At 51.7% G+C, this 14,115-nt stretch overlaps 1 protein-coding gene across 1 annotated transcript in view; it reads right to left on the bottom strand.

The window, feature by feature from the left end:
* The window catches only part of Emx1 (empty spiracles homeobox 1), a 21,789-nt gene extending 12,106 nt beyond the window's left edge, over nucleotides 1-9,683 (bottom strand). The window contains exons 1-2 of the mRNA XM_051154824.1: nucleotides 8,936-9,683; nucleotides 3,398-3,582 (exon numbers count right to left, since the gene is read on the bottom strand). Coding sequence (XP_051010781.1) covers nucleotides 3,398-3,582; nucleotides 8,936-9,455 — 705 coding nt within the window. The 5' untranslated portion in view covers nucleotides 9,456-9,683. The remainder of the gene's footprint in view (nucleotides 1-3,397; nucleotides 3,583-8,935) is intronic.
* Between the last annotated feature and the right edge of the window lie 4,432 nt (nucleotides 9,684-14,115).

The raw sequence follows: 14,115 nt of genomic DNA, 5'->3' as shown, positions 1-14,115 counted from the left end.
GATTCTAGGGGTCGCTCGCTCGAACTCTTAACTAGCCAGGAACAGCACTCACTCCCATGTGTCTGTGACTGCCCACTGGCATCTGATGGGTACTAGAGGCGCACTGCCTCACCTTTCAGTGTCCATAGAAGTTAGACTGCAGGTGTCCCATGTGGCGGGCACACCCTCATGTGGCAGGCACACCCTCATGGGGCGGGCACACCCTCATGGGGCAGGCACACCCTCATGGGGCGGGCACACCCTCATGGGGCAGGCACACCCTCATGGGGCTAGAGGCGCTTAGACTGCATCTTGGATGTCCTAAGAGCATTTCCTGGGTATCCCTGTATGTTAAGATCTCCCTGCGAGATGGATGCAAGTCGTTTCCAGATTGACATATGGACATGACAGATAATTAAGTCATAGTAGCAAAATGTGATGCATATTAGGAAAGGCAAGGAAGACACCGTGGGTTCTGGGAACATGGAGGAGGGAACACACGCACGCGCGCGCGCGCACACACACACACACACAGACATACATACACACACAGACACACACACACACAGACATACATACACACACATACACACACAGACATACAGACATACATATACACACAGACATACACACACACACCCCAGAAAAGTCAGAAGCTGAAAGTGGATGGGCGAGCCTCATGCATTCAGGGCTGGAGAGGACCCTGGCATTTGTTAATTCAACCACAGCAATGTGGTGACTGAGCCTGGGGAGATGTCTGAGCCACAGCTGAGTTGACGAGATGATGGCTAATCATCTGCAGGTATATGAAGAGATTGCTAGTTGCCGGTTGTTTTCCAGAGATGCATGGTGGACACACAGAAGACAAAACGGATGAGATACTCAGCAGGTGGGTCCGTGGAGATTATTATTAAGAAGAAAAGCATGTAATTTGGAGAAAACAGGAATTTACCAATTTGGGGAGAGAGTTGAATGAGCATAAACAGACAGAGGTTGCTAGATAAAACACAGTTACATGTGAGAGGCAGAGCACCGAGGCCTGGTGGACAAATGCAGGTATCATGTTAGAAACACATAGCAGGTGCCTGATTGGACTGCCGCATGGACTTGTCACATAGACAAGAACTGAAAATGGCTTGCCTGGCAAATACTGAGAGGTGGATGGGTAGCTAATTATACAGTGTAAGTCCAAACAGTAAGCTACAAGGACAACAGAGCGGTCACTCAGATGATGGCTATTGAACGTGGCAGGAAGAAATGTCGGCCTAGGGGACTCCTAGGCAGGGTCTTCATTATGTTACTAATTTGACATATTACTTTAAACAAAGAAAATGACAAGGAGTTGAAATGGATGTTTCCCGAGTTCATGTAAGATACCTCTAATCCTCAAACAATGTATTTTCTGAACTAAGAAACAACAGAGAGAGGTCAAGTAACTTGCCCATTGTGCACAGCAGACAGATAGGCATTCGAAGTCACATCTGCCTGATTTGGGCACTCTGCTTAGCCGGTCTCTCAGGGTCTTTGCATGGAAATACAGGGCTACAAGGAAGTTCTCAGCCCCTTCAGGTAGGCCCCGTGGTTAGCAGAGCTGGATGCATTGTATTATCCTCTTTGGTTCTATTCTAAATGCATGTTTGAAATGTCACAGAATAAAAATGAAAGCAACAACCAGCCTATGAACTATGAACTGGCATTGTTAAAAACTAAAATTGACAGGAAGCTAGTAGATTCAGCTTGAAAGAAAATTAATTAAGCATGCTCTCACTGAGCTAAAAAATGGAAAGTTTAAAAACAATGACATGATTTCAACAAGTGCTAATCTGTGGGTGGTAAAATTATAAACTGTTTTGTTTTCTTACATTTCTGCAATTAACATTTAATAAATATTACTTTTTTACATGGAGTTAATTATAAACACCATTCTTAAGTTGACACCTTGTTTTAAACAATAATTGTACAGCACTCTTTGCCAGGAGGGAAAGAGGTGTTATTTTATTAGCTTATTTTTTAAACATTGCTTCCTTTAAAACAGTTTTAAAAACTAACTCTGTTGCTCTATAAGTTTTTTTTTTTTTTTTTTTTTCCTTTCAGTTAGAGCTGTCAACTAGCAGCTCTGAAAACCTACAGGTTCTGCAGTCCTGTGGTAGCCTGGAAGGAAGCCATAACTCAACTGTTACATGGAGTACCAGATACTGTAGCCTAAATGCCAGGACTGGTGGGTGAGATCACTATAGAGAGCTGGGGGGGGGGCAGCTAGGGGCTGCCTACCAGACTAGTGCCCCTTGCTACCCCAGCTAGGGCCTGCCTACCAGACTAGTGCCCCTTGCTACCCCAGCAGCAAATGGGAGAGCCCAGGCAGACCCTGCCTATAGTAGGGGCAGAACAGGAGGAAAGAGCAGCCGAAGGCTCAGCACCAGCCAGAGAAAGAAGTCAGCATCTGGGAGCCGGCAGGGTCTGAAGACCTAAACTGAAAAGTAGCGCAGTACCAGCAGCCAGGCTGAGAGTCCCTCAGTTGACCACGTGTTTCATGGCCAGGTCCTTACAAAAAAACCCTCACATTTGCCTCCTTACCAATCCCTAGACATCTTTAATATTTTTTCTTAAATAAGCAACTACAAAACCCATACCTGGGAATTGTAATGTCACTTCTTCAAGCCTCCCCAACACCAATGGGGTTCACTCCCTCAACCTCTCAGCAGCCCCTGAATGCCAAAGTCATGGTACGAAGACACTGGTGGAGGCTTATGTTGTTAGGGTTAACAGGGAACTAACTTCCAAAGTTCTCAAAGCCCTAGCAGCTGGCGTGTGTGTGTGTGTGTGTGTGTGTGTGTGTGTGTGTGTGTGTGTGTGTGGTAGTGGGGTGGATCAGGGCTTCTCAGACTCCAGTTAGGAGCTGACCTCTCTCCTCGCTTCATTCCTTCCGTTGCGAAGCTAACGCTGGCCTTCTTTGACTTCAACTGAGGTCTCCCAGGCTTTGCCAGGGCAGAGAAGACAGGATCACGCCGCCGCCCCCCTGCCCCGCGCCGACTTGTGGGTCCTGTGTCATCTAGACCAGAGTGAGGCTAGAGATCTTTCCAACCTGGGCGCAGGGAGAGGACCAAATTCGATCTACTATAGTCTGATCCTTAGCGCTGATTATAAGATCCGGGAAAGCTAGGCAAGGTGGCTTATGTATGCTATCTCAGCACGCAGGTGATAGAGACAGGAGGATTGCTGCGAGTTCGAGGCCAGCCTGGACTACATATTGAGATCCTGTCTCATTACAAAACACACTCCTGAGACTTAGGAGGGCAAACCCAGAGAAAGGGTAGGGTTTCCAGGCATGCGACATCGCCGGTGGCTTTTGGAATCTGAGGGGTAAAGAGACCTGCACCCAACCGCAGTCACCTTGAGACTGCGACCAGAGAATGCTTACCTGCGTTTCCGAGAGGCTGAGGCTGCCGGCCAGCTGTTTCCGCTCGGCGCCCACCACATAGTGATTCTTCTCGAAGGCTCGCTCCAGCCGCAGCAGCTGCGAGGGTGAGAAGGCCGTGCGGATCCGTTTGGGCTTGCGCGCGAAGGGCCCGTGCAAAAGTAGCCCGTCCTGGGGAACGTCGCTTGCTGCAGCCCAGAACCGACAGCAGCACAGGCAGATACAGACAGGAGAGAAGGGGCAAGGTCAGATGCAGGCCTCTGGGGGAGCTGGGAGCGCCCTGCCCTACCCAGCCTTGCCCTGCCTCCTCTGCAACCCTGCCACCTCTTCCTCTTCTCCCCTTTTCCCTCGCCGCAGCCCAGAGCGCCCCAGAGCTACCTCCAGGGGACACAAGCAAAATCCGGGCTTGAGCCTAGGCGAGCCCAGGCCTGATGAGGGACCAACAGGCACAAATCCAGAGGAGCAGCAGAAAGGCCAAGGGATGGCAGATGCCCCTTAGGTCTGTTCCTGCGTCCTTGCAGCGCTGCCTCCACCCGGGCCCCAACAATTGATTAGCTTTTAATTGCCTGGCACTGAAATGTCTGGGCTGGGGGTGAGAAAGGTGATGGGGGAGGAGCAAGGCTAATAGGAAGTCTAACCAGAAGTCAGTCGTCTAAAGACTTTTCACGTGCTGAAAATACTCCTGTAGCTAAATGCTCAGCCTGCTGAAAAAAAAAAAAAAAAAAAAAAATCCTAGGCAGGCCTAGGCTCCACTAAGCAGGAGGTAAAAGCAGGCTAGGGTCAGCAAGCAGGCAGACCCTGGAGTTCTCAAATCTACTTCTTTTTGTCCTTCTCTTCTCTCCTTGAGCCTTAAACACTGTGAAGGCAGGCCCCCAATGGAAGGCTGGGAGAATGGAAGCCTGTCTCATGGGAAAGGCTTCTGCATCCTCTCTGAGTAGTCCTGAACTGAAAGAAGTAAGTATCTAGAAGCTGATATATATAAATAAAATACAGATCTATTCATTTCCCTATGGGTGTGTGTAAATATACACTCCAGCTTCCCCCGCCATCTTTTCCTCCCATTACTGTACAAGATTTCAGAGTGTGACTGTCCCTTGGCAAAGCTCCCACACTCCGCTCCTACACTGAAGAGGACTGAATAAGACTGGGGTGGTGGTCAGGAAGTATAAAAGCCAGAGCAGGCCTCTACCCATAGCCTCTGGCTTGGCGAATGCCCCCACTGGGCCCTCACAGAGTTGTACATTATCAAGGACTCACAAAACAAAACAAAACAAAACACCGCCTGAAACCATCACACACTGGTCCTCACACAGTAAGTGGCCTGTATCAGCTCCCCTGACCCAACAACACAGAGCCCCAGATGGGATGTTTTGACAGAGTTAGCTGTTGAGACTGACTGATCCAATTACTTTCTTCAGAGATGGCTACTGGGTTGACTCAATTGGACCTACTGTTTTACTCTGAAGACAGTAATAAGGACAATTCAGATGAGATCTCCTGCTTCTGGAAACAGCTGTGTAAGTGAAACACTCACATCATGAGCCGCCCTTGTTAAAATCCAGCCGGTAGACTAGCTGTATCCCTCCTCTACTGGTTGCCGACTCTCCCTGGGTTTTGGAAACCTAGGCCAGTCAACCGAGGAGCTGGAATCTTCTTTGGGACACAGCTGTCTGGGACTGACCTCCTATCACCTACCTACCCATTTCAAGAGGTTGGGTCTGCACTACCACACAACAGGATGAGGGAATGTCACTGAGGAGTAAAGGATGGACATCTGCCCTCTAAGCTGTTGGTGGCAACAGCAGACCCAGGAGCCTCAGGCCTGATTGAAGGGTAGTAGAGTTGGGTAATAGAGGCATAGTCAGAGGAGGTGGGGGAAGAGGAAAAACTAAGAAGCCCATTCCTGGACTGAATAAGAAGGCTCAAAGACGGGAAGTCCTGGGAAGGGGGGAGAAGTGGATGAGAAAGCCTTTATTGAATAAATCGCCTCGAAAGCCCACCTTGTACAGAGTCCAGGTAAAGCCCCAACTGGGGTGTCCTCTGGAGAAGAGGGTGGCAGGGAGAGGACTCACTGTCTCAACCTTCAGAGGGTTTGGTCTCAGTTGCTGTCTGGCCTAACTTACACAGAAGTGTGGCTGCAGCATAGGAGGGCACACAGGTCTGAGTGAGTGGGATGCAGAGATTTGCAGGGAAGTGGGGAGCTGAAAAAGCCAGAGCAGCCTCCGCTGGCCCTCCGCTGGGCTCTATCCCAGCTGTATTGCGGTCCAGGGGAGTGTCGGTCACCTGCACAGTGGAGCAAAGTGCTCTCAGTCTTTTTAAACGCCATAGGGTGAGGATAGCCAGAGCTAGCTCTTTCCTGGGCCCCAGTCCTCAATCTTGCTTGGTTTGGGTTCTGTTGTAGTGGTTGGAATCTGCTCCAGTGTGTGTCCATTTGCATGTGCTTTAGCATAGGGTCTTCCTGACCCAACGATGAAAGAAGCAGGAGGCTATAAGATTATGCAAATACTGAGAAATGATGACAAGTTGTCACCCACCAAAGGTTTTTCCAGTGAGAAAGACGATTAGCACACAACTAACATCCGACGATACTAACCAATGGCTACCTGTTCCTGTAAGGACACGAGTGTCCAAGGTGTCTGTGTACCTGGACGCCTGTGGGACAGGGTCCACCCCTCCCTGTCACCTCCAGGGGAGCCCACATAGTTCTTCTTGTCCGGGCCACAGGACAGAACAAGCTTGAGGCTGGGATGCAGCCTGTTTGGACACAGTAAATTTCAGGCTGTGAGCAAGTGTCAGTTTCGGACACCCATCAGAAAGGAACACGAACCCATCCTTCCTGGAATTAAGAGTTAGGAGGTGAAAAATGCCCCCCTCCACCCTCTCTCTGCAGGCCGGTCGCTGCCATCTAGCAATGCAAATACTAAGAACCAGGCTGCAGGAAGCGGGAACAAGAATCCGAAGCCTCCTGGGGAAGAGGCCGCACTAGCTACCGACTTGGAGACCGGTGCCTCAGCGACATATCCTGCAGCTAGAACTAGGAAAGGACGACAGTAAAGCAAGAGACAGTCTCTTCTCTCTTCCTCCAGTCTGAACAAAGACCTCCTTTGAAGCTAGTGCCCACAACCGCAGCGGGCTTGGGAGGTCTCGGTCCCCTTAGTCCCCTTCAGACGCAGCTCTTCAATTCAGAAAGTTCCTAATCTCTGGGAAATATGACCGAAACGACGCTAACCTCGCTTAATCTTCGCAGGTTCCTCTCGTTTGGCCTCCAGCTCGGAGGTTTTGACCATGCACCCCGGCTTTTCCTCTTTGCTTAGGGGAGAAGCGGCTTCTAGGCGCTACCGGCGCGCGCTGCCCGAGAGCGCTGCTCACAGACCGCGGACGCGGTTCCTTTTCGTTCTTGTCGGGTTTCGTTTCTTGCATCAAAACCGGACTGAAATGAGCATCGCGGAGACCCGGTTCTCTAGAAAACACGGCGCCGGAGGGCCTGGGACCGCTGGGTTCTTAGCCCCGAGGCCCCGCGGAATCTGGAGGAGGCAGCGTCGCGGAGACGCCGGGGCTGCCGGGCCGCAGAGTCCCGGAGTTGAAAAGGTCGGTCAGCACCCTTCGGAGTTCGCAAGCGCGGCCATACTCAGGTCCTTCTCCGCGTTGAGACGCGGTTCTGGAGAGGAAAAGCCCAGCGTTTGTGCAACTCCACAACGTATCTGCTGGGACCGATGGCTCAGAGAGCTGCGGAAATTTCCAAGAAGGCTTTGCGGAGGATGTTTTGGCCTCGCCTGGCTGGGGGATGCTCCGAGCCCGAGAGCTAGTCTCTCTTAAAAGGCACCACCAACCCCGGGCGAGCCGGGTTAGCATGAGAGGCCAGAGGTGTGAAAGGTATGGAGAAGAGCTTGAGACAACGGACTAAGGGCGGAAAAGCCATCCAGGAGGCGTCTTGAGTATGCTGAGCTCCTAGGCTAGGCTAGGAGCCCTCAGCGCCCTCTCTTCCAGGGTCCTTCACTCAGGCCCCTCCATCCCTGCGCTCAAACCTTGAATACTCAAAACTCCGCCGGTGGGCGCGAAGCTGAAGACAGAGCCCACCGGGGGACGTGGGTGGTTAGCTAAATTTGAATAAAAGCTCGGTTTAGTAGTAAGCCTTGATGTTAAGTGATGGGAAATGTTACCTAAAGCAGCGAATACTGTACGCTTTCCCCCCTCCCGCCAGAGCAAATCTTTGAGGTGAAAAATCTGCCCACATACACACACACACAAATACTCGCTGAAGCAATTACACTATTGGATTCACGGGATTTTTCTCGGTTAGTATGTAGTGGCCAGGTAAGACTGGGGTCATTGCCTGACAAAACAGGGCCCTCTGAGCCAGTCAAGGACCTATGGCTAAAGAAAGCTTGGAGAAAATATTCCCCTTTTATCGTATACATATTTGTATCAAATATCAGATTCACTTTGGCCGTGTAGCTCTGGCTTACTGTCAAAGTAGCTCCTGGAGCCAAAGTGTCAACCTTGTTTTATTTTTGCTGCTGTTTAACGAGATGCTAGATTTACCTACGGAAACTCAGAAGGCCGAGAGGGCCAGTCTATTTCAAAGTGGGAACTGAAGCAATTGCGATAGGGATCAAGGCCCATTTTTTTTTTTTTTTAATGAAAGAAAGGAAAACTATAAACCCAAGGAAGAAAATGACCTGCAAAAACACAACTCTCTTTTCTTTAGGGAAGTCAGATAACGTGTGTGTGTGTGTGTGTGTGTGTGTGTGTGTGTGTGTGTGTGTTTAAGGCTTTTGGATGGGTCTTAATTAGCAAACCAATTGAGGTTGCAGACGGGGTGTGGGGGGGGCTAAGACTAGATATGACCTTAAAAGCCCCCCTCCGCCATCCCTCTCTCAAGAGGACTGTCCTGAGCTTCTAGCAGCCGCCGGGTAGGCTCTCCCCCCTCTCAAGAGGACTGTCCTGAGCTTCTAGCAGCTGGGTCGGCTCTCGGAAGAGGTAAATGGTGAAGAAAGCCAGTTCGCTTATTGCAAGCCTTTCCCACTTTGAGTCGGAAAGGCTACATGTAACTAGGGGAAGTCTGCCCAAGGTGGCTGAGAAACGTCCCAAGACAGCTGAGTGAACACAACGTGCTCCCCTGCTTCCCACAGAACCAGGCCGTGCAGGTGGACTTTCCCCTGTCCCGACGCGCCAAGGGTTGTGATGACCACGGGAGCGAAGTATGGTCACAGCTCAAAGCTTTGGCGCGGGAAGGGCGGAGGGCCCCGCACTTTCAGGGATGGGAGCGGTTTAGTCGTAAAGGAAACTAAGGTTGGCCAAAGGAGGGTCTGAAAAGCACCTAGGATTCTCCGGGCTTGTGTACCAACCGACCTTGGTCCCTGAAAAGCGTAGCGGTTCCAACCTTCACTTCCCCGGTGGGAGACCAACACAACCGGCTAATCGCCTGCGCACAGTCAAGGCGGATCCTGGAGCCTTGTCCGCAAGAACTTCTGAACAGCCCTGCCGCCGCAACGAGCCTCCCCCGCATTCCCGGGTCACGGACACAGAGTGGACACTTACCCTGAAAGCGGTGGCCGAAGAAGCGATTCCGAAGCACCCAGGGATAGAAATGGAGAGGGTCCCGATGCTGGGCGCCGAAGAATGAGTGAGGGGGTTGCAGCGAGGAGGCGCCCAGCTGGTGCGCCGGGTGCACCGTCAGCGCAGGGTGGTTCATGGCCTCGGGGAACACCAGCTCGGGCCCTCCGTAGAGCGAGCGGCCGGCGCCCGCGGCAGCAGCGGCAGGGAAGCCACTCACGAAGGCCGTCTCGGCCGCACTAGGGTGAGGGTAGTTGAGCGCTGTGGGCCTGAGCGGTTCCTCTGAGGCGGCCACGGCCAGCGGATGGGAGCCCGCGCCCCCGCTGCCAGGACTCCCGCCGGTGCCCCCATCCTTGGCCACCAAGGACTCTATGGTGAAACCCCGCTTGGCTGTAGGCTGGAACATGGTCGCGGCCGCCGAAGCAGAGTGAGGTAGCGGGGCTTTGGGGAGCGCTCGGTGCCCTGGCGCTGCCGCCTTGCGGGGTGTGCACCGAGTCAGGCACATGCACTCCCGCCCGCACCCCTCACCTCCCCCGCCTGCTCGCCCGCCCGCGCTCGGCCCTTGCGGGCGAGCCAGGCGCGGAGCGGCGAGGGGCGTGCGAGAGCCCTAGCACCGAGTTGGGCCACTGCGCACTGCCTGGAACGTGGTCCCCACGGCCCAGCGGGCAGCTCCCCTCAACCGCCCGGGCGCGGGCTGCGAGTGCTACTGAGAGCGGCTTCTGCTGTCTTCCTGGCTTTCCCCCTTACAAGTCGCGCCGTGATCGACCCCGGCCCGCGATCCTCTTAGCACTGCCGGGCCAGGCCTCAGCAGCAGCTCTGCCAGGAGTGAGTTAGCGGGCACCTGCCCCGCGCTCGCCCATTGGCCGCCGCTCACCTGCCCCAAGGTGGGGGGCGGGGTGGGGCGGGGCGATAGATGGCGGGTGGGGACATGGTCCCCAGTCGGAGGCAAAAACCGGACTGGAACACTGGCGTTTGATCTAGTGTCCTCCCTCTGCTCCCGCCCTCCAACCCCCCATCCTCCACGCGACACCCTGATTTTCTGACTCGGCCGTTTAGCTGCCGCCAGAGCCTGGTCTAAAGGGGACATCTACAAGCCTGGGCTTGAGGAAAAATATCAACTTTCTTTTTTCTTTTTTTAGCGTGCACCGCAGGTGAACTCCCTCCCTTCTTGGGTTGTCATTTCAGTTCTTAGAGAACTTGGATCCCAGCATAGGATGGGTGTTAGGGGGTTCAGCCTAGATTCTCCCGGAGAACCTGCTCCACGTTCGCTTATCCTAAGGGAGCCCTCCCGCTCACCCACCATCGGCCTCTGGTGCCATATTCTGAAGCTGAGATTATGTTTCTGAAAATTTGCGTTTCCTGGATATTTAGGAAGCTTCAAATGGGACATGCATTCTTTTCTCAGGGGCCAGGTTCCCACTGTCCTGGGAGAAGCCGTAGAATCCATCGCTCCAGCAGTTCGCGGTTCTCCAAAGCAGCGGCTTCCACCGGACCTCCGGCCTCAAACTCAGAGCGATTTCCTTTCCTCGGGCTCCAGTATTCGATTGCCAGGGCAAAAATGGGGTCCTTGGGTCACCGTTTTCTAAACTGGAGCTGACCTTGCTGCCCGCGTGGCTCTCGACAGGCCAGTGGTCCTTGGATTGCAGAGGCAACCTGGCCTCTTAGGAGGTCACCTTCCTCCTGCGACCACAGGACAGTGCGCCAGTCTGCTCAGGCTAGTTTCCACCCTATGCACTTAAGCCCCGAGGGCGACAGGACGGTTGACTATTAGAACCGGTACCCTGCAAACTTTCCACCGCAGCCTTCTGGGTTTTTGTGGCCTAAGAGGACTCTGTCTGGGTTAGGGAGTCCAGACCTACTCCTTGCTCAGGTATGGCGGGGAGGAGACCGAAGAAATTTCTGCTTTCTTGTCGCTGCCCGGGTGAGTCCGACTGGGCAGAGCTCCGCTGGAGCGCTCAAGTCCAAGCTGGGCCTCCTGAAACCGGAAGGGCAGTGTGTGGGTGTGGGGGTCTACATGCTCACATCTCTGTGGGGACTCCAGGCCAGGTCTTGGCAATGGCCCACCGGAATGCCGGGAGCCTTGGTCCGGTGGAGCGCTCCGGGCGCCCTCGCAGCTACAAAGCGGGTTAAAGTCTATTTTCCACTCGACTGCTCCGAAAAGCCCCCGCAAGCCAGTGCCATTCCGGCCCCCTTGGGCGAGGTGGGGAGGAGGCGGCGAGAAGGGGCTGAAAGGGGACCGCACCTTGTAGCCCTTAGCGTCCTGGACGACTCAGAACCGGACACTCGGGCTTCCCTGGGGACCCACTGGTTACCGCATTCGCGCTACGTCTAGTCTCTCACTGGCTTCTCCGGGTCTCTGCTGCTTCCTATGATGCTCCCCCACCCCCTCCTACCTGTCTTGGACTGTCCTCTTTCATCTCCCGCTTCTCTGCCCACACAACGACCTACCCTTCCCCTTTTTTTCTTTGCCACATCCTTGGGTGGTTGGGGCTGATCACTAACGTGGCGGAGGTGGGAGATCTGGAAGGTGGTCTTATTAGAGCAAGGTCTGAGCAGAGAGACTGCAGGGTCCATTGAATAAAATATCTAGGCCTATGCTCTGGGGGCGACAACCAAGTGCTGGGCTCAATGAGAGAGATGACAGAACCGGTACCCTTGCAGGTCTCTAGGGGCTGAACCCCACCGGTCCATCCTTAGCCTCCCGTCTTCTGCCCTCACGTAAAGGCTGGGCAGTAGTTAAAAGGAGGCAAATCCGGTCCGGAAGCTGAACAAGACTTCGCCGTCCCAGTCTTGTATCTAAAATACCTACTCTGGTTCATGGGCGCGCCTAGGCAGTTTTTCACTCACTCTTTCTCCCAACTCCTCTCCTGTAATTTCCTAGTTCCTTCTATCAGGCATTAATCCCCTGCCTGATCTCCTCATTTCTGGTCCCCTTAGGGCCTCTTCTTCCAAGCTATTCCTCCGCAGCAGCTGAAGAAGTCGCTAAGCCTCCATCCCTTTTTGGGATTTTTGCGTCAACGTTCTGACCTTCATTTAGTTCCCTCTCCCCCGCTCTGCCTTTCCCAGCTTGCACACCTCTCCTTCTACCACCTTTCCTTTTACCTCCAGGCTTCTCCCACTTTGTCCAAACCCAAGGTCTCCCTTCTCATCGAAACTGTCGAGCTCTGTGGGAGATGGAGGCCCATCTTACCACCAGAGTTCTGTTCCACACATCTGCCAGGCTGTTTTTTTTTTTTTAAATCTCATTTTGCATCTGTCCAACTATTGCCTTGCTTTCTTCAGAGAAGTCTGCCTCCTACTCGGCTGGTTCCACCGGAAGCATTTGTTCTAGTTCTGTCTCTTTCCTCAGTCTCTGAGATGGCTTGAACCAGAATCCAGACCCTCTGTGTTCTGGACCATGAGACTCGCTTAAGAATCTTACCTCAGTTTCATACCTTTTAAGTGGCAAGCATTCTATGGGAAGTCTGCAAATATTAAGTGAGGGAACACGTAGTACCCAGGGCCAACACTCCACTCCACAGAAGCCCTGGGTAAGAGTCACTGTTGCTTCCCTCTTCAAGACTTTTCTTCTGCTTCAAGGTTGTGGAGCAATGTGTAGGCAGGCCAGGCAGTTCTTCATCAGTGCCTCAGCTGGGTGGGAAACTCCAACATGGAATCTCCATCTCCACCCCTTCTAGGTTTTATCTCTCTCCTTCCTCTTCAGCTTTCCTCCCCTGCATGTCTCCCACCCTTCACAAGATTTTTTTTCCTGTCGTGTTTCCTTCTGTCTCTTGATTTCTCTTCTAAATCATCCGCCATTTCTTTTTCTTTTTGAGACAAACAAGGTCTTACTCCATAGACCTGGAACACACTCTGTAAATCAGGCCACCTGTAAATTCGGAGTGATCCTCCTGCCTCTGTCTCCTGAGGGAACTGGGGTTTTAAGTATGTGTCACCAAAGCCAGCTGACCATCCAAATTCCTGAATAACTTTAGTTTGTGGCCAATTTTCTCGTGTCCTCTCTCCTCAAGTCCTTGCAGCCAGACCTCTACCCAAGCACAGCAGGAAAGTGGTTTGTAAAACTCCCCAACTTTCATGACCACGTCCTTGCAAGAGCAAATCATGCTCAAGATGATTGGCAGGCATAGCCTCTTGAAGTTATTGTGACACCAAATGAATTAGAATCCCCACATGGTGGACTTGGGGCCGTGCCCAGCACATAGTAAAAGCTTAATAAATGCTAGATGTTTTATACAACTGTCTTCTCCAATTTGGAAGCCAAGAGCCACATATACTAATTAGATGGATAAAATGTTGGTGGCCCAAATAGAAATGTTCTGAAAAATGTAAATATGTGCCGTACTTGAACACAGAAGCAGGAAGTTCATCAATGCAAAGTAATGTACATCATATTGGGTAATTAAGTATTAGATAGACAATGTTTTTAAAATGTAAAATATCTTATTACTATTTTCTGTATTAATTGTATGTTGTAATGAACGTATCAGGTTAAATGAAGTTTATTAAATTTTTTCTGGGTTTTTTTTTTTTTAGGCTTTGTTGTTGTTGAGACAAAATCTTATGTAGCTCTGGGGAGTCAGGCACTCACAGAGGTCTGCCTGCCTCTGCTACTACACCCAGCCCTGTTTTCTTTTTAAGTAGTCAATATGGCTTCTATAATACTTAAAATTCTGTGTCTTATCCTACATTTCTATTGAACAGAGTTTGCTATGAAAATAGATTTTAAAATAAAATGTAAAGAAATCTGGGAGAAGGAAAATGGACTGAATGTACTTATTTATTTTATTATCTATTTGAGACAGATTCTCATGTATTCCAGACTGGCCTTACTATGTGGTAAAGGATAAAGAATATGTCTTTGAACTGCACTCCATCAGGAAGCTGCGTTCCTCATCGGGGAAGTCTTAGAGTCGATCTGCCCATCCTTGTAGTTTGTTATATGGTTCCTTTTAAAAAATTAGAAGAAAGCAGGTCATGGTGGCGCATGCTTTTAATCCCAGCACGTGGGAGGCAGAGGCAGGTGGATAGCTATGAGTTCAAGGGCAGCCTGGTCTACAAAGTGAGACCAGGACAGCCAAGGTTACACAGAGAAACTCTGTCTGGGGGGGAGTGTGGGGGAATAGAAGAAAAAGGAGGCGGACAAGGAGGAGAAGAGAAAGAGAAGA

Source organism: Acomys russatus, chromosome 13 (assembly GCF_903995435.1).
Source record: "Acomys russatus chromosome 13, mAcoRus1.1, whole genome shotgun sequence".
NCBI lineage: Eukaryota > Metazoa > Chordata > Mammalia > Rodentia > Muridae > Acomys > Acomys russatus.
This window is presented reverse-complemented; position numbering and strand designations above follow the sequence as displayed.